The 21,044-nt window shown below is 38.5% G+C and overlaps 1 protein-coding gene across 3 annotated transcripts in view; it reads left to right on the top strand.

Annotated features, from left to right (window-relative positions):
- The window catches only part of ptpn13 (protein tyrosine phosphatase non-receptor type 13), a 49,649-nt gene that overhangs the window by 981 nt on the left and 27,624 nt on the right, over nucleotides 1–21,044 (top strand). For all 3 annotated transcript variants that reach the window (XM_063478325.1, XM_063478324.1, XM_063478323.1), the window contains exons 2-7: nucleotides 9,212–9,331; nucleotides 13,323–13,489; nucleotides 15,248–15,313; nucleotides 17,594–17,779; nucleotides 18,042–18,129; nucleotides 20,132–20,764. In XM_063478325.1, coding sequence (XP_063334395.1) covers nucleotides 9,217–9,331; nucleotides 13,323–13,489; nucleotides 15,248–15,313; nucleotides 17,594–17,779; nucleotides 18,042–18,129; nucleotides 20,132–20,764 — 1,255 coding nt within the window. In that variant the 5' untranslated portion in view covers nucleotides 9,212–9,216. The remainder of the gene's footprint in view (nucleotides 1–9,211; nucleotides 9,332–13,322; nucleotides 13,490–15,247; nucleotides 15,314–17,593; nucleotides 17,780–18,041; nucleotides 18,130–20,131; nucleotides 20,765–21,044) is intronic.

The raw sequence follows: 21,044 nt of genomic DNA, 5'->3' as shown, positions 1-21,044 counted from the left end.
ATATAGACAGTGGGTTGGGTTTGTGTGTGTGTGCTGGGAAGAGGTGGGGGGGAGCTGGAGTGAGGGTTTTTTTTGCAAAACCAAGCTCTGCATGTCACTGTACTCACAGCAACCCTGTGATTAACAGAAATGGAACGGATGAGGTCGAGACCAAAATGAGAAGTGAGGGCTGTTGGTCCAGAGCTGGGCTGATATTCAACAAAATAGTCTAAGCTCTCTTTTCTGGTTCCTACCCAAGCTTTGTTCAAAACAAAAACAACCAAAAAACAAGACAAACACCAACGCTAAGAGATGATTAACGGGACGTACTTGGAAGGTACTGGTCCCATTGCTGTAATTGTCAGCATCCCTGTTTAGACATTCATAAGTAATGTGGAAAAGCATGTCTACTGATTGTACGTCAGTCAAAAATAATGAAAACTCACCACTGGGTTTTCCCATTTTATTTAGTTGAGTCACTCCTGCTCTGCTCAGTTTCTTTCATAAGCAAACATGAGCAGGACACAGCTGTGAATACAACAGCAGATTAATTTTTGCAGAAAGGAGCACCACATCAGCTCCTTTAACAGGTAGTGAAGGTTGAGGTTTTCAAACCGTAATTCTGGCTTAAAGTTGCATTTTATCACCTCAGTAGTGTGCAGCCTAGTTAGCTATGTATGAATTCTCATTGCTTGTGTCATAAGGCGTGTTCGCGAAAGATATCTTGATCAAGCCTTTCTTCAAATTCAAAACACACACACACGGGTGTGTTTTTTAAATTTGAATCATGTGCTTGCAGGCTGCACAGTACAGTAAGATTCGGGGAATAGAGGTTCACTCAGAGTTTGGTACTGAATTTTCCTGGCACGCAAAACCTTCAGGACGATTTTCACCTCAGTGCTGGCGCAGGGTAACCCCTCTCCCCTCCCCACCACCTCTTACCAGCTTCTGTTCCAGATGTGCTTGCCAGCTGAGACCACAGGTCTGATGTTTGGAGGATATGAACACATTCCTTCTCATATCTTTATGAGTTTGTGCTTTTGGACGCAAGAGTGGAATCTGGTGCTTTTATGCCACATTGCCCCCAAAGTGCGGCTAGGCTTGTTTTCAGATGATTTTGAGCAGGGTTAGATTTTTGTTTATTGCTGAGGGATGAACTTGGAAGACAGCAGGAGAAACTGGAATTATGTGTGCTTCTGTTATTTAGCTGCAGGTGATTGTTTTCAAATCCATTTTGTGGACTGGTAGCCGTGACAGAGGAAGGTGGGAGGAAAGGAAAAGTGCAGAGTAAAGAACATTATCACGTTTCCAGGATTATTTTCTTTAAAATCCTTGTGACTGTAGCCTAGGCTTTTAAACACGAACAGCAGCAGACTCCCCCTTTTTTTCCCTAGCTATGGTATGGGAATTCAGAGGAATTTCTGGGAACAAACATCTCTACACTTTGGAAAACAGAGAATGGGGTGCTGAAGTGGTGAAGGCTGTCTGCTCTCGCTGTTTTGGCCCGCTGCCTTCTAAGCACCTCAATAATGAGCAGGACCATAGTCCAATGAGAGAGAGGAGCTGGCCTGCACAGTAGCCTGAGTGAGGATAAAAAACATTCCACTGTAGGTCTCTGTTGAAATAACAAGGGCCACAAAACAATCGGGCTTCACAGCACCCGCTCTCCCCATTCTCATGGGTAATGAGCAAGATGGGTAGTATCCCACTTCGCCTCCAACTTCACGCCTCCTGATGGCTAGAATGGTTAACCTGCATTCCTGCATAAGAATTTTGGCCTGCTTACTCATTAACCCTCTTCTCCAGACTAAGATTCACTGAAAGGACACTGTTTCACGTATTATTTTCAGAAATAAAATACAGCGCTAGAACAGGCTGGTGACCCAGTTTATAGCAGATGAGTTCATAGTGCCAGACATAACAACACTGGTACACGGCTTTTCCTTTGTGATGTCTTCTTAGGGGATGGTAATGGGTTCTGTAACACTTCTATCCCCAGAGAGTTTCATAGAACCACAAGCATGTTGGATTTTTCATATTATCCACTTAAATGGGATTTGCTCACAATTTGGTGCGATTTTAGACTGATGGTCTTTGACATTTCTTCAGCTGACCTAAGAGATTAAGTAAAACCCTTTTTACTCTCTCTCATCCTCACACATAGTCACCCTCCCTCAGTTGTCATGAAAGTTTTAGTCCAAGGTCTCTCAGTTCCCTGGTGACAAAAAGGTGGGAAAATGGATTTTCAGATGCTTTCTGCTACTGATGATATTATGTAATATGATATATCAGCCAGTGACACTGGTAAATGCCATGTTTTTGTCAGTCACCAGTACTGATATTTGGATATCATGTTCTTGTGATTTTTTTTTTTCTCAGTTGTGAAATTTGCAATTTGCAAAAAAGGGGGATGTCATTAGACCAAATGAGGCCAAAGGTGTGGTCCAAAAGAAAGAGGAAAACACAGGTGCTTGGTGCTGGCAACACTTCAGAGCAGTAATATCATGTAATGCAGTCAAATTTCAAATGAAACATTAGGTGTGGACATGGTTGCTGTTAAGCTCCTTTTTGTGTCTTTGCCACATCTGATTGGCTGCCAACTTATGAGGCAGGGACACGATCTCAGGTGGCGGTTCTGATACAGATAAGTTTTGGTTGTATGCTAATACCTGGAACTGGTTGAACTGATTGGAGAAGAGAGCGAATCATTCTTTGAAATGAAAGTCAACATCACGTGAAACTTAAACTTACCTTTCTACTTAGTTTCTTTGTAAAATTATAAAACAAAATATAAAAAATAGATTTATAAGTATACATTTGTTTTAAATTGGCATTGTTTGGTTAAAAAATAAATACTTAACAGGGCCAAGATATATAAGATAAACTTTTTGTTCACCTGTTTACGTTGTTTACCTGATTTATTTGCTTCCATTTCATTTTAGCTCATTGTGACAGGCTTAACTGTGCCTGAATTTATGATTGCCTTAAGGACCTCTCCTCTCACACAAGCAGTGGTATGCTGAGTTGTCCTTTGAGCAACTAGTGCAAAATAAATTCAGAACAATATGGAACTGAACAGATCGCTACCAGTGCTCAGTGCTTCCACAGATACCTGAGCTACTTCTTTGAGTCCGTGTCAGACCGATATCTGATCCAAATATGAAAGATTTTAAGCTCATTGAAAAAATGTTTTAAGTACAGTTTTTCAACAGAAGATGAAAATTAATTTAATGTGACGTTGCACAGTCTGGTACAGGTTTTAAGTGGCTGCTGTTTGGTTGATCTTTTATTGCAGTTATGCTTGTTTTCCTGTTTGGATTTCTTTTCTTGACTTTTTTGGCGGGACTTTTGTGTTGAGTTCTGATTAATGAAATCTTGTCTCAAAGCTGTGATCAAGCACATCTACATACATTCACTCACTTCCACTTCATTAGGTACACTTATTGGTACTGAGCTGGACACCCTTTGTCTTGAGATCCATGTTGTTTATGCCAAATTCTAACCCGAATTTCTCAGTGTTGCAATAGAGTTCAAGACTCATCAGACCAAGCCTTACTATCTGCTCAAAGCAATCTGGGCATTCGCCTCTGACATCAACAAGGCATTTTCTCCCAGAGAACTGCTACTCACTGGATTATTTTCTGTTTCTCACACCATTCTCTGTGAACTCTAGAGATGGTTGTGTGGGAGAATCTGTGCAGTTTCTGAAATGATAAGATTTCATCAGGTCGTCTTTACCACATTTACTTTCCTTAATGTGCTGGATTTTAAAAGGTATTTGCATTAATGAACATTGGAACAAGTGTCCCTAATGAACTGGCTGAGTGTATAGTCTGTCCTGTTTTTAGTGTGGACTTTTTTCAATTTTGTGAAACATCTTTAAATCCTCACTACAAATGCACATTATTATTATATAAATGCACAGTAATGCATATTTTTAACCAAGTACACCCGGCACACCTTCTGAATCTGTTGCATTGCCCTCGATATTTGCATATTTGCATATCAGGAAATATGCCGTAAAGCAACAATGCTTTACAGCTTTACAGTGACATTTTTATATCCTGGAGAAATTGCACTACAAACCAACACAACAGAGCCATTTATATGTGACACACATGCGCACGAAGATGCAAATATGGTTGTTTATGTTTGAACTAAGTGAAATGAGCTCACAGTTTCTGCTCAGGGTAAATTAGTCTGTAAAACTGGAGCTTCCTGTTTTGCTTACATTGGTATCATTCCATCACTCGATTGGGAAGGTTAGCTAGAGTTGTCAGTGCAGCACAGTAGCTGGAGTTTAAAGAGAAAAAAAAAAACAAAGAAAAACTACAGATAAGAGAAGATATTCCTTGTGCCATTTTCTCATTCAGTGGTTTGTAGGGTAGATTTAATGTAAATCATGTACGCAGGTTTAAGCAGGGGTAAATACATTGGTTAAATACATTGGATTGTATTGTTGTGATATTTCGTGTTTGTAAATATTTGCTTTCTGAGTGTGTCCGGTCAGCAAGGAGAACAAATCTGTGCATTTTCTTACATGAATAAATGTAGGACTATAATTCTTAAATAAATTAAAGCATTATTTCACTTTGAAGCAATACGTTTGATTGATGACTCAGTAATTAGGTAGGGAAGCTAAAAGTCTAAGGTAAATATAGCTTTGACTACAACAGAAAGTGTAATTTTCAGATGCTCTGTTTCATGGGCTGATTTGACCGTATATTATTCCTATTGTATATCATAAGTGGGAAATATGTTCCCCCTTTTTCCACATTTATTGTTAAGCTCTATTAGTATTTATTTATTTAGTCTGTGTGCTATATAGATGTGAAATTCTGGGTTAATACCAATGTTTTATAATACCAACATGGTGAATAGTCAGTGCAAATAATTGTTCTCTTTGTTTATTTAGCATTTCTTAGATTTTCTTTGGCATGTAAATTGTAACTATAAAAAATAAGTGCACTGTTTTAATTGTTTTTTTTTTCTTTTTAATTTAGAAAATTGACATGATAACGTCAGCCAGTGACATCACTAACTGTAATCTTTTTGCTGACACGCAGACATCCGCCAACACTGGGCAGATATGGATGCCGCTACAGTTTGATAGCATGTCTGCACATCCTATTATGTTCATGTGATATCTCTTGAAAGCTTTGAGGAAATATATTTAAATGTGACGCAAAACTCACTTGGATACAAGGCTGAACTGATTAGAATTTTGGTGGTCAGTGTTTAAGGTCATCTAACAAGATGGCTAACACATGTTTTTAAGTGCCAAATGGAAAAGAATATACAGCCCTTGGCGGATTTGGGTTTATTTATTTATTTTTTAAAATTCCATAAAAGGCAATTGCAGCCATAGCTAGTAATTTAACATGTTGTGTTGTTGCTGTCTTGTGTGAAAGAAACCTGTACATGCAAAGTTATTCACAGATGGATCCTTTAAAACAGAATCATAGAATTGGGTGGAATGTCGAAGTTATCCATATATCCAATAATATTTTAGCTTTAACTACTTCTAATATATATCTCTGAACATGCCGTTTTTGTTTTTTCCCAAATGTCCTTTTTATATATTTATTAGCATACTATAAGAGAAAGGAACATGTTGTATTATGGATTGGATTTTTCAATACAATAAATTTAAATTGTGCCTAAATTTAAAAAGCGTGAATTAAAAATTAAAACTGTCACTTTCATTTGCCTCTTGTAAGGCATCTTAGAAGTGCCCAAAAGTACAATTACTTCATTCAAGAAGAATCCTGCTAACAACCAGTAATGCTAACTATGCACCTTGTACCAGCCTGTATGTTGTTGTATAGTGTGTGAGATACTGTGGTGTGAAGTGTCAACAGGTGAGTAACAGTCTAATTATTCTGTATGTTTACATAATCTATCGATTGTTTCAGTCCATTCTCAGCTTATGATCTTGACAATATGGTGGTTAGTCTTTTGAAATAATTGTCTAAAATCTAGCAAGTGATAACAAATTTTAATCTTCAGGTAACAGAGCTCCAGTTAAAGTTTTAAGAATTATTATAGCTGGGTAAACAGTCAAAAACCCAAAGGTATTTAAGTTACAACAGTTACATCTTAAATTTATTAAAAACGTATTAAAAGGTCCTTGAAGTCTTTAAATTGTTGGAACATGAAGTTGTCCTCCGGGAATGTGAAATATGAGTTTTCTGGAAGCTGCTGACTTTCAAGAAATGCAAGTTGTCTTTTGTCTTGCATTGGCAGAAATATGGAGTAACAAAAACTTATGGCGGATGCTCTTGTAAAACAGATGACTGATTCCTTTTATGATGCAGGAAAAATAAAATGCAACATTAAATACATTTAATTGTCCCACCTAAGTTAATACTGGTTCACAACAAACCCCTGTTGTACAGCTTAGAACAGCGGTTAGAATCACATTACAGTACATAAAACCAAAAAAGTCCAAAAAAAGTAAACAGCTGCACAGTGGAGACAGTAAAAAACACAAATAATGAGATAGTAGATTATTTGAATCAGTGGTTAAAATGTGATCTTCCAGCAAATAGTTTTTATTTTCCTATTTAAAATGGTCTTTGTAGGTGATTTTTATGTGACAGGGAATCTAGTTAAGTTTTAGTGCATGAATAAAAATGATTTCTGACTTTTAGTAGTATTTGTAATCGAATACAAACAGTTGTAGTGTTTTTTGTTTTTTTTAAACTCACACAGAAGCCAGGCCAGTGCACTTAGTAGTTGGTGTTTTGAGTAGTGTATGCACAAAGTACTTTTCATGGTTTAGTTGTGTTAGCAAGTAGTAGCTGGCTCATTATAAAAAGCCAGAGGAACTGCTAAAATGCACATTCCCCCTCTGCATACCGTGCAGAAAAAAATCTTAAGGCACACACTTGTTGACACAGAGGAAAAGGAATAAAACATACACACAGGGACCGTAGACAAACTGCGTCCAGTTGACTCTGAAAGACTTTCTAAAGTAGATTGGTTGCAAACTAAGATGCTCATTTGCAACATTTAGGTTGTTTTAAGAGGCTGCAGGAGTGTATGCTTGTGTTTGCGTGTAGCCTCTTATACTCAGAGAATGCGTGTGGGACGCAATTAGAATTAGGTTTAGGATTTGAATGTAGTGACAGAATATATGTGTGTACTTGTGTTTGAGGAAGTTGGTGGATCAAGTGCTTTCCCACATGCTTCTATAGAGTCCAGTCATTGTGAGTAGGCATGCTCACTCTTGACAGGGACAGATAGAAGCACATTCACAAGAACACATGACAAAACAAACCTACAAATTCACACTTGACATGCCTAACATATGAGATATGCATACACTTTATTTGACCTTTGTCATTTTACATGCGTGGGAACGAACCTCAGGTTCAAATAGAGATGCTTGTTTTCACTGAGGTATGGAAATGTTGTAGCTTGAAATCTGCTGGACTGTGAAGCGTTTTTGCTTTTGTTAGAAGTATAGAAAGTGTCCTTGTTTCGTAATCTTTGGTTCTTGCATAACACCAGCTCTCAGAGTAGCATGAGTGAAATGTCTCACTATGGGACTTGCCTTTAAGGTAGATTATTTGGTTACTCATGTATTTAGAGTCACTGAGTTTTGATAACATTGAATTTGAGAGCACCAAATCCATTTTAGGTGAATTAGACTGAACTATATGTGTCATCTTGTGGATTTGTGCAGGCTCCTTCTTTATTATCCTGTCTTACCTGTTGTGTTGACTTCCTGTGTGGGTTTGACCTAAAAATACTTAGCATTTTTTGTGAAATGACTTCTGTGCCTCTGAAAGCATTTTGAGAGTATTTTGTCAGGAGCTGTTGGTTTGTAGGTGTTTGTGGTTTAATAAAGCAAGTATTGAAATCCCAGCCAATTAAAAGTTTACATTAAAAAAAAATGCATTTTTTTTTGTGTATAGCCCTAGAATTAATTGAAAGTGATTTCCATGCAGGAGGGGAGTTGATTTTAAGTACTGTCACCAGACAGAAACATATCTGTATAACTTTAAGTCTAATTTAGTCAAATTCTTGGCCTAAAACAAAACTCAGCGCAATCATACATTTGTCATGAAGTAGTCATGCTCCAGGAATGTGAAAAACGAGTGTGCACAAGGTGCTAAATGGAGCCATTAAAATATTATTGTTGCATTGCAAAGCTTGACAATTGAATTAATGTCTGCACTCACGAGCCTGATTGTTTGTTTTGTTTTCTAATCAAGAAATCTCTGTTTGCCGAGTATTCACTCACCCATTCTGAATTCTGCTGCTTAATCACTTCCATAGTCACAGGTGTATAAAGTCAAGCACTTGGAGACGTAAAATCATAGTGCACAAAGGTCACCAACTTTCTGCAGAGTCAATCACTACAGACCTCCAAACTTCATGTGGCATTCAGATTAGCTCAAGGACAGTCCGTAGAGAGCTTCATGGGATGGGTTTCCATGGCTGTGCAGCTTTACTTTACTTCCAGTGAAAGGAACTCTTAATATTCAGCATACCAAAACATTTTGGAATATTTCATGCTCCCAACTTTCTGGGAACATGTTCGGAATGGCCCTGTCCTGTTCCAACATAACTTCACACCAGGACAAAACACAACGTCCATATAGACATGGATGAGCGAGTTTGGTGTGGAAGAACTTGACTGGCCTCCACAGAGTCCTGACCTCTACACCTTTGGGATGAATTAGAGCAGAGACTGCAAGCTAGGCATTCTCGTCCAACATCAGTGGACGAATAATCAATAAATTTGATGGAATGGACTGAATTAAAGGTCTGCTATATTTTATACTTCACCCCCTGAAAGCCTACTAGGAGTAACTCTTGAAGCTCTTTTCTGAACCGAGCAGATCATGTCGTATTTCAGGCCTACTTGTAGTGTGCATTAGAAGTTAGTGAGGGTGATCTCTGTTTATGCAACTACCCTTGGAAAAACGCAGAAACTATTGTAATTGGTGTTAAACAACATGTTTATTGATATTTACTGAGGTGTCAAAACAATTAAATTAAAGGGTACGGGCAGGCTTCAATGTTGTCTTTATGGGGGAAGTTTGCAGAAAACAATATTTAAAGTTTTTGCAATCGTTTCAAAAAATAAATAAAACTTGGATGGAAGCATTAAAATTTCAAGATGGCAATCTTTTTGGCATAAATACGTATTTCTTTAGATTTCAGAAGGTCTTTTTGTGTAAATTAAATTTTTCTTGTTCGTCTTGCTGTATTTCTGCAGGGAACATGCATGTGTCTCTGGCAGAAGCCTTGGAGGTTCGAGGAGGTCCTCTCCAGGAAGAGGAGGTCTGGGCAGTGCTGAGTCAGAGTGCAGAGAGCCTCCAAGAACTTTTTCACAAAGGTAGGTGAACATGGAATCAAAGGTAGAGGCCTTATTCTGTCATCATCATGCGTTATTATTTCAAAATAAATTAATATATTTATCTGTGTTGTTTTCTTAAAAAAAACCACATCATGTGAGTTTTCAGTGTCAAATTGTATTGTCATAATTTTATTTCCTCACTGTAAAATCTGTAAAAACATTGAATCAATGCAAACCTTTATTTGTCAGTGTTTTGCATCAGAGAATGACATAATTAGTAGGATTTTTAAATCTGCCGTATTTAATGTATTTAAATAAACTTTGTGACTTACTTGTGCCTATAAATGCCTTTTGGTTCTCATGCAATCATATCAGTTTGTAACTTAAGAAAAATTTAAACAACATGTGACTCAGAGGAAGTGAGTCAGCAGACATTGCAGTCCCTGGGTGTTCAGACAAAATTTCATTGCACCTGATTACATAGGGCAGGACTGTGTCAAATAAACCGTCAACCACTGACTTTGTGCATTTCTACAGTCTGCATAAACCAGGTTGAGTTCAACTTCTAGTTTTTCTGATTGGTTTCATTTCCAGACAGTACTGGTAATGCTGTAATAACCCTCTCTTGTCAGCGTAGCCTGTAAATATTCAACAATAATTACAAGCAATATATGCTCAGATACTCTTATACAGAAATTTATTGTCTTTTGAGATAAAGCTCTGAAGATATTAAGGACATGAATGAAAGATTGATATTTGGAATATTTTTGATAAAAGTAGTCTTGACATGGCATTGATGTACCAGTTATTTATGATATTCTCTTCTAATCAGAGATATTTGAAGAGAGACACAGAGTGAATCCTGGTTTAAAGTCTTTTCTTTCAGAAGTCCTGATGGAAGCATCTCTTCCCGTGGGAAGAACATTTGGGGCATGTCAACATACCTTTTAACCAGTTCTATCAGAGCTGACTTGTGACTCTATACATGCGGTTTCTGTCTCATGACCACTGAAATTGTGGTTGATTTATATAATAGTTCAAAATAAGTGTCCAAATGCTTTTCCATATGGGTGCTAGGTGGCAAGACTTGTAGGAGAACAATGATATGAATGCACCATAATTTTTGTTTTGCTATTGTGTAGTTGTGTTGCTATGCTGAGAATATTTTTAGTTGGATAGTTTTAGACTGCATAGAGAAGCTACAATTTAACTAGCAGATGTTGAAGCCAGCTGTTATATAGTTAAAAGCTATGTAAAGACAGTTTATGACGGAGTGGATTAATATTAGTAACCATTTAACTTTAATATTTGTGTTGGATGTTCTCTTAGATGAAGTTGGCCATTTATGACTAGAAACACTTTAAACAAAGAGAAAACAATAGGTTTTGGTTTGGTTTTTTTGGTGAAGTGTGTTAGATATTTGCTTTTTGCACCAGATTTGTCATTGTCTTTGTGGTTAAAGGTAGGGTCAAGATTTTCCAGCACTCTGTGTGTGCTAATGTGGTCAAACACCACTAGCACAGTTTTTTTTCTCTGTGTAAACAGTAGTGGTTTGTATATTTGTATAAGAATGATTTGTTTGAATAAGTGCTGGGTGAGTGTTTCTAATTTGTTGTAGGAATAACTCTTCATGGTCCCATTTATATATTAGAGGAGTGCCTCAGAGATTTGGTCTGACATAACATGATAGCATAACACAGTTGCTGTCGATTTCTCTGCTGCTCATCTATGATGTGAGTCTCTCGTTCCACCACCGTGGATTGAGTTCTGGTGACTCAATCCACGGTGATAGATTGAGTCACCAGATCAGCCGTTCAGTAATACTAAAAATAGGCTGTGAGTAGAGCAGGGCGATATGACCAAAAATATTTATCACGATATACATTTGAAAATTTGCGATAACGATATAACTGACGATATAATTGACACGAGACAAAATACTTTACAACAAAGGCACTGCACATGCGTGTTTTACCATTATTCTATCGCGATATTTCATTTTCTTATCATTGCCCAACATTATACAGGTATTACCGTGAACAGTATGATATGGCCCAGCCCTAGCTGTGAGCACCAAATGATGCTCAGCTAATATGTAGGGGGGCATTTTTGTCTGACCTGAACTTCTCACTGGATATTTTCTCTTTCTTGAACCTTTCTCTGTGAAGCATAGAGATGGCTGTGTGGGGAAAATCCCAGTAGATCAGCAGTTTCTGAAATCCTCAGACCATCCTGTGTGGCACCAACAACCATGTAACTTTCAGAGTCACTCACCTTTCTTACATATTCTGATGATCAGCTTGATCTCCTACAGGTCTTGCATATCTGCATGCGTAAATGCACCGAGTTACTGCCATGTGATTGGCTGATTACTACCCAAAATGTAACCAGTAATCTGCCATTTCCTTTTTTTATAGGGCTAGGTGGTAACAAAATATAAATTATTATTTATTTTATTTTATTTTAGTCAAAGTACTACCTCCGACTGCAAAGTTGTGAGCTCAGCTGAGTAAGCAGTGTTTGTAGTACAGCTAAAGTCATGTTGCAAAGTACCCGATGGCCAAGTTTTTTGGATAAGTAATTGCAGATTGACACAGACATATAATGCATATTAGAGAAAGTAGTTTATACTCCAGTTAATTTTCATTAATTTTCTTTTACTACTGTGTAAAACACTTCACTTTGAGATTTTATTTGAGTGAGAGTGACTTAAGGACCTGGGGCCTCTTTGGGGGAAAAAGTTAAGTGGTCAGTGTTCTTATTAAGAACACAAATTCAGTTTTCTATTAAAGAAGAAACAAATGAATGAGAGCACATGCTGTCAATTTCAGTTCCTAGAAACAAAATTGGAGTCAGAAAACATCAGGATGGACACTCAGATGCCCAAGACAATTCCAGTCGGTGTATCTTCAAAAGCAGTTCTTCTTCATCTCTGGACTCATTGTAGGAATGGTTAAGGGGAAAAAAGCTTGCACCTCTGTGTTCAAAATATCAGCTACCATGAGTCTCATTTTGTAATGCTCGTTTGTCAGAAAAACACGCCAGCACTGATAAAAAAGGCATTGTTTAGCTTAGAGGAATACGACTCTAATGAATTGGATAATTTGGTACCAGCTCTCAACTGGATAAGTTGCTTAGTTCTCATTCCTAGCTGAATGGGCTATAAATATAGCTGTTCAAAATTATTTCCTGTTCCTTAAGCTTAGTTAGCAGTTCAAAAGGCTAAAAACTTACATTTGAAGATGGTAGGTTATGTAATGTTGCATTGCATGGTGTTCTGTTGGCTTGACAAGCACTATCCTTCTAGCATGATTTCTGCATATATCTGCAATGTATTAAAATTTGTCATGAAATGCATGTCCTCAGGCTGAGTCAGTCTGGTCAGCAAAAACTTTGCATGGGATAGACTTACTACTAAACCAGTTACTTTTGAGTAAGATCTTGGTAAAATGAGTTTTTAAACAGGAAACTTGTATTTACTTAGTAAAAACCAGCTTTGCCTCAAATCAAATTCCTGTGTTCGTCTCCCTGCTCCTCTCAGAGTTAACTATCAGTCAAAGAAAAGAATTTTGCAGCGCTGCTTAAACATTCCTTTGTGTATTTTTAAAACCTTCTCCCACCATCACACTGGCTGTGGCTTTTTAGGAAAAGAGAATTACGCTGTGTGGCCATTCCTTTCTGCAACCATGCCCCAACAGTTATTTTCTTGCCGACTAAGAAAGCAACATGTGTTTTTGTTTACTTCAATCATCTTGAATTTCCATAAACGCCAAAGCCATGGCGAGAAACCTCCACTGTGGTTGGATATGTGTACAGTCGCTGGATCCAGGCTGTAAATGCTTAGACAAAATTTGATGCTAGTATGAAGCTTAAAAACACAGATCTTGACTTTAACACTGTCCTTGTGTGAATATGTGGTAATGGCTAAGAATTTATGTGAAGAAACTATGATTTATTTTTTTATTTATTTTTTTTCTGCTGTTCAACCGTGATGGCAAACTAATCATTGAAATGTTGTTTCCATTTCCAGACCCTTCAGCCATGGGCTTCATTATATCTCCCTGGTCCCTCCTGCTCATGCCATCTGGCAACATCTCATTCACAGACGAGTATGTCACCCAGCAGGACTTAAGGGCCTTCACAGCACCAGAGGTCCTGAAGGGGAACTCCTTGACTTCTGTTTCTGACATAGAAAAGGTATAAACCATGATAATACACCACGTGGCGACAGCATCTGCCAAATTGTTTAGTCTACGTGTGTGTGTGCTCTAATCTTTTGTTGTTGCCCATATTTTTAAGTGAAATCTTGTGTTTAAACTAAACATTCATTTCGAACCATCACTTGGTGTCATCTAACCAGCCGGTGACTGTTGAGTACCCCTTGTTCTAAACATAGCCATGTTTACATTCGCTCTTTCTGACCAAGTCATGTCGGTTGTATCCTAACTAATGACATAGATGCATTTTCTCCCTTAAATGGAGATTTTTTTTTGTCAGACATGCTTAACTTTTCTGCCTTTTGGTGGTTTGTTGGCACAAAACCATTAGTTTAATAGCCTGACACTGGCTAGAGAAATATGTGTCAACACCTGTGTGCTCATCGGGGGGTTTCCTGCACAAAGGAATTTAATTATCTTTCCCAAAGATGTTTTAGCAGAATCCAAAAGAAAATCACCATGATTGTAAGAAAAATGTTTATAACTTGTTTTGTTTATCGGCTTCACGTACTCAAGCATGATGAATAATTGTTCATTAAATGGTTAGAAATGCTGTGAAAAAGCATCATTACTGTGAAAGGTTTACACATACTTTGTGGCTTTACTGGCAGACAGATCTTCCTTACGTGCATAGCTGTGTGTCGTGCTTTCTTTTTCTGTTTCTTTAAGATCCTGCCTACGTCATTTTGCTGATGCTAGTCATTGTTTTCCTTGGCATCCAAAGTTTCAAAAGACATGCAAATGACATGCTAAATGGAAAATGAACAAACAAGGCAGAGCTATTTTTGTTCTGTCTTTATTGTCTATCACGAGTTTTTGTCTTTGTTTTTTCAGATGTCTTGCGTTTTTAAAGTTTTGTACATTTTCTGCATTTAGTACATTTAGTCTGTTCTGCAACGTTTCGTGTTAAATGTTGGGTATAGATGATACTAATAGTCAGTGTGTATGGTTAGAGCATTTCTTCACTGGAAAAGCAGAGACAGCATGTAGAAGATTCAGATTTGAAGTTGTGAGCGATCACAGTACACCACACCCCCTCATTTTAACTCTGCCTCTCTGGTGAAGAGCAAAAACCTTGCATGACTGGATTCCCGTCTCTGGCACAGACCCACAGACCTCAACATGGTTTTTTGCTGAGTCAGTTTTCCAACCCTGGGCCTGTCTCCCCAGCTAAGTTATTTCAGTGTAGAGAATATAATCTGTTTCCTTCATTATCAGACTGCGGATAAACATACGTCATGTGCAAGTTTTCCTTTTCCTTTTTTGACATATAGAGGTCATATTGCGCTTTTAATCGACAGCGTCTAAGGTTACACGTTTTCTGAAAGTGTTAGTGTTTCTTTAAATTTGTACTCTGTGATGTGTTCCTAAAAGACCTTGAAGGCAATGTTGCATTCTTTGGCAGTCCCTGAATTATTCTTTCCTCTACCAAGCCCAACATTCAGGGGAAGTAATTTCTCTTCCACGCAACGAGCGGAGAGGAGTAAGGAGGGGAAAATGGAAAAATGTTTCTGGATTTAGGTTGAGAGCCCCTGTCCTGTTTTTTTCCTCCCCCGCCCCCCCTAAAATCTCTTAGCAGTTGTTGAGCCTTAGTCCATTTATCTTTGACTTGCTTTCAGGTTTTGTGCCTCATCTTTATACATATATTATTATTATTATTTACTGTTGCATGCATTTTGTCTTGAGTGAATGAAATATAATGTTATATATGATTCCTAAGTGGTGTTATTTTTCACAGATGCACATGTACTCTCTGGGGATGACCTTATTCTGGGGGGCGGACTATGAGATCCCCCATAGTCAGGTAAATCTTTAACACAGACGCTTCCTTCCACATGTGCAGAGCAAGGGTGTCAAACATATGGCCTGGGGGTCCAGAATGGCCCACCAAAGGCTCCAATCCGGCCACCTGGACAGCTTTGGATGTGGAATTCTGTGTACACTTTAACAAAGTCTTATAAACTAAAAGTATATATATTTTTTATATTCAGTGAAGTGAATATACATTAAAAAATCTCAGAGTTTGGATAGCAGCACATTTTAAAGTGTAGAAGTGATGCTTTAGTACATTGTTGCCTGTGTGAGACTGGACTAAAGATATGACATCAGGTGTTTAAATGGCACACTTGGCAAATACAGTAAGTGTTGAACGGGTTTTACTGGAAGAGACACACCTGTGTTTGTCAAGGTTTAATAGTATCTATCATGTTGAGCATTGTGGAATTACTTAAAATTCAGCTGTCAAACCTGCACAGGCATGCTGCCGAAATAGTGGAGAACAGTGGAATAGGAGAAAGTAGCGCATGTCCCTCTTAGGCATATTGTAGTACCAAATACTTCCACAGATACCTGTATATACATCGTCAATGAGGTTTCAGGCATATATGTCTTTTTCCAAACTGTGATCTTCACATCTAGATAAGAAATGGAAGAAAAGGTAAAGGCACTTTGGAATTTACAGAGATGGTTCGAAGACATGCTCATATCTCGACCAGAGTCAGTCAGGTGTAAAAGATAATCTGCACAGCGTGCTCACTATTGTGAGAAAATACCGCCCACAGTTTAGAGGCATCTCACACTCAAGTTTGCCATCTGCTCCGCTTCACTGAAAGGCTGAGGCTCCATCCACTCTCATCCATCCCTATCTCATCAGCCTTTCCTGTCACCCTTAAAGGTGTGGCTGTGTGCACTTAAAACACATAACTCTATGTCATTCTACTCAACTCTCCAGTAGAATAGGTAAAGATATACTTTGTTCATCCCGTATTTTGAAAAATCCCATGATATATGGTGGAAAAAACAAAATCAAAGCATTTTTTCTGTGGAATGGGTGGATTGCAACATTCAGCTCTGTTGAAAAACTCCCCTTTATTTCTAAGATAAGGTAAATGATGGAAATCAGTTGCTAGCTCACTGCCCACAGCCAAATGCTACAGTACCAAAAAATATGAAAAAATAAAAGATGATCGAGTGCATTTTGTACTGGTGATGGGCACTAAGAAAAGCTTCCAACATGCCTCCAGTCTTATCAGTACCTGTTATCACTGCTGGTATGTTTTTCTGACAGTCATGTATTGCAAAGCAAGGCAAAAATCACAATAGTACTGCTTTGGCATACCAGAGTCTAGTTCTTTTTCTTTTCTTTCTTTCTTTTCTTTTTTTTTTTCTTCTTTTTTTTTTTTTTTTTTAAACTACCCAGGAAATTGATAAAGAATCAGGGATACAAGCACAGTCAGTACTGGAGTTGGTATCCTTAAAATCTTATCAATTACCCAATTCTTAATCTAAAGTAGGAGAATTTTTCATCCAAGTGACCTAAAACTCAACACAGTACTTCTGTGATACCCCGGCAATACACCTGCATGATGTAAAATGATCAGACTTGTTGAAAACCATGAAGAATGAACAGAAATGCATGTAAAGAAGGCACCTTTGGATAACAGAAACTATTTTCATAATGTAATAACTGTTGGAGGTAGTATACGTGTTTTTACTTCTACAAACCACTGAATTGGGGAACATCACATCTCTCAGAAATCTGTTTTTTAGGGTCTTTTGTTTTGTTTTGTTTTTTTAAGCTTCCATCAGGGACTGGGTACTTTCTCATCATAAGACAAAGTTTAAGGTTTTGAGATATGTGCAGATGAAAGTGTACCTTGTTTGGTTAAACACAGGAATGCAGCACCAAAATTTCCCATTTTTAAAAACAGAGAAAATGAAGACTCTGAAAACAGAATTAACAGAAACTAAAGAATGACAACATTAGGTGGTGTCCTAGCCTTGCTTCAGTTCCTGTTTGTGAATGTGCATCTACTGTGGATCAAAACAGCTGCTTGTAATGAGCCCTCCCAACTGCATACTAGCTATAAAGTGTTCGGTCCAAAAGCAGCCAAACATTTCTCCGTTTAACAGACAGATGAATTCTGATATTATTTCATAAAATTTAATTTGATGTTATGTAGTGACTGTGACGCTAATTAAAATCTAGACCAACCGTTTGCCAGGATGCTTGAGAACAAGATGCTCTTTTCACTGTTTGTAGCTTAACTGTGTTATCCCCACCCCCACCCCTACCCCTATGCAGCCTATGGAGCTGGGAGAACACATAAACAGTTTACTCCTCAACATGTGTGATGACATTACATTGAGTCGAATGTCACTGCGCACAGTCCTGGACATCTCCAGCAAACACATCCGAAACTCCAGCTGTGACCCTCCTTTCAGTTATATCAGAAGACTCGTCAGGACAGTGCTGGGCAGCCTTTCTCAGGTATAAAATGTGATGATGTATATAAAATGAAATTCCAGCATTCCTGTCTAGGAGTCCATATTTGCAAAATTGTCAGGAAGCCTTTATTGGAAGAATGCTTCTTAGCTAAGTGTATGTTAAAGACCTATAACAAGCTCTTCCAAAAGCACACTAGGTTTGAATTATACAACAGGTAATGTGGTCATGCTGATAGAACATGTTTCAGGACGTCTTCCTTCTTTCACCCTCACTCTTTGTTTTTCATTTTCTGTCTTTTTCACAGCTGGACGGTCTGCTGACTGACAGAGAATCTCTTCCTGAGCGGAGCAAAGAGATTCGGGAGAGGCTGAGGGGCAAAGGGTTGCCCTCAGGTAAGATGAGCCGCACCTAAGTGACACACAGTAATGTTGCAGCGGTGTGCTCAAAATCATTAATTTCCACACTGAGTCGTATCTATTGGCTGCAGGGGGATAAAAGGCTGCCAACGAGATAAGGTTTTTATTTATTTTTAGTGTCGAACTCTGCAAATATTAGTCCGTTGCACTTAAATGTTTTGTTTACCTACATTCTGTGTAATCTTCATATGAGGGTCACAAGTTCAGCCTCTCTTTAAAACAAATCACCAGATCTTAGATAAGCAGGCTTTGTTTAGAACATTTGAGAACACTTTGAAATTCAATTTGTCAAGCGAGTCCAGAGACGAACCAAAACATGTGTCCACTGATAGATACAGAGAATAACATTGTGACATGGAAGATTAAATAATAATCTGGTATATGTTAGATGAATAGTGAATTGCCATTGTGTTGAAGATTATATTGACAGTGGCCAAGTCTTCATCTCTGAAACAGCCAACTATGCAGGGTGCTTGTTGTTGTCGGTATAAAGTTATTCATGGAAAGAAAAACAATCAAATTGCGAAAGGGTGTTAGGGGTTCTCACAACTTACTGAACTGCTTCTGTGGTGCCAGAAACCATGGGTCACCTTCAGAGGTTCATAAGTCGGTTAAAATGTTTGGCAAAACACGAAAGAACAGCAGCTCATGGGGTCATCGTAATATGTTGGCCGGGTGGTTTTACTCACTCCTAATCTTTAAGCTGTGAGGGTTTAACAGTTTATGCTGGTTGCCCACATGTTTATTAAAAATATATTTTAATGAAGAAAGAATGAGATGTAAATTGCTCCCCTTGTTTTCTAACCATTTATCAGTGACATACTCACTCTTTGAGTCTGTGGGAAAGAAGTGAAAGTAGTCAGAGAGAGGAACAGCAAGTTACAACCTCGAATCGGATTTAATTCAGGAAAATATGAACAAATCTTCCCAGTGGTTTCTGAGAGAACTCAGGCATTTTTCCAGGCCATGAAGAGGAGAGCAGAGCACAAACATGGCTTCCATCCCGATTATGTAAGCACGGCATGGCATTGATTACAGATGCATATTTTGGAGTCACCAGTGTAGCTGCTGGTCTCCTGTTTGTATCAGTGCTTTGTTTCCCTGGTTGATCCCCAGCCAGCCCTAGGGAAAGTACATGCAAAGAGTATTACTCAGTTCTTAAGCATCTTTCCTCTGAAAGGACCAGCTCTCTCTCTCTGTCACCCTTAACCCAGTGGCTCCAAGTTCTCATTGCTGCTTAGGGAATTCAGATATTGTCTTTTTTCCTTTTACACATGCTGTGCATGTTATCATTGTGATCGACTGGCAGCGTGTCCGGGAGTGTAACTCACCTCTTTGACAAATCAAAGACATGCAGCATAAATTTTGGATTTTTTTTTTTTTTTATTCCAGTTTTACTCAGTCAAGTTTTTTCAAGTTTCCTCCTGAGTTCCTGGAAGACTGAAATCTGGCTATCTTTAATGCATTTCCAAACATATGCTTTCTAGATTAAAACCAACCCACATGCAGGATTTTTTTTTTTTTTTTACAGGCCTCAACATCTGCCCGATTACCCTCTTGTTTCTGTATTTCTTCCCTTTGTTTTGTTCCTGCATACTTCACTGGTTTATTTCTCTCTAAAAAACAGACTTTACTAGTAGTGTTTATATGCCTGGAAAGGCAAACTTTAAATGTATGGATGGTGAAAGCAAAAGTTCTTATTCAAGGAAAGGCAGTGCTAGATTGTAAGATGCTTATGGCAGAAATTGTTAGTTATTGGGCCACAATTTGGTTTCCTTTTAAAACAATGGAAAAATAGTTTCTCAACAAACTGAGGAACTGTAGTAATATTAGCTTTTTATTCCTTGGGCTGCTGTTGTTTGTTTTACATGCAAAAGTGTAACAGTCATATACTATTGGACACAAAGAAGCTATTTTAACACTTGTCAGCCTCTGTATCTGCTTGGTGTTTAAAATTTTGGTTCTCCCCTGCTCTTAGGGAGGAGTGCTGCCCCTCGGGTTCTGGAGCGCTACAGAGCGAAGACTCAGGAACAAACCTCTCTAAACCGAGGCCTTAGTCGTTCCATGGGCTCACTGCCAATCCAGGATCTTTTGAAGGGGGATGACGGGGCAGCCTTACAGTATTCCCTGTCTGATTATCACACCAATTCTGACTCACCCAGTGAACTCTACCCAAAGCCCCCCTCGCTCCATTCCCAGCGCTCTTATCCCTATCTGCACCCCTTTCACCCCCAGCAAAAAGGCCGGCCTGTGGAACTGGACCGTAGATCTCTGCCTTTCCACAGTGGGGAACTGAAGCTAAGTCAGCCCAGGAAGACCTGGGCTTCCTCTGTGGACTTGGCTTGCATTGACCCAGAGGCTCTTCGCTTTGGGGCTTTGGAGGATGCAAGAAGAGGCAGTAGTGCCTTAAGTACACACTCCAGTGGCAGGCGCAAATCACCTTTGCAAGCTTTAAGAGAAAGGGATTCTCAATACCTTGAGTTTGGTGGGCTGAACAGTCGGAAGCCTCATCACCACTCAGCCTTGTCTGTAGGCTCGGGCATCACCGGTGCCTATGACAAGATCAAGGAAAAACAGAGGAAACTTCAGGCGCTAAGACAAGCAGTGGATGGTGAGTATGCTGAAACTAGGGGTTTAATTTAATAGAGAATTTGTACAAATGAATGTTTTCAGGGTTAAGTTTAAAGTGATTTTTTTTGTGTGTTTGTTAAATTCCTTGACAAATTTTCAAAACAAAATATGAACCAGAATCATGTAATTCAAAGTGGTATCACGTTGTGGTTGTGACTCCTACTGTGGACAACGTGTTGTGAATGATTTTCACTTTTAGGAAAAAAACCCATCATGGCAGTTTTGGCCTTTTCTTGGAAGCTGGCGCTGATTAAATATAA

The sequence above is a fragment of the Pelmatolapia mariae genome, linkage group LG7 (assembly GCF_036321145.2).
Source record: "Pelmatolapia mariae isolate MD_Pm_ZW linkage group LG7, Pm_UMD_F_2, whole genome shotgun sequence".
NCBI classification, from domain to species: Eukaryota; Metazoa; Chordata; class Actinopteri; order Cichliformes; family Cichlidae; genus Pelmatolapia; species Pelmatolapia mariae.
This window is presented reverse-complemented; position numbering and strand designations above follow the sequence as displayed.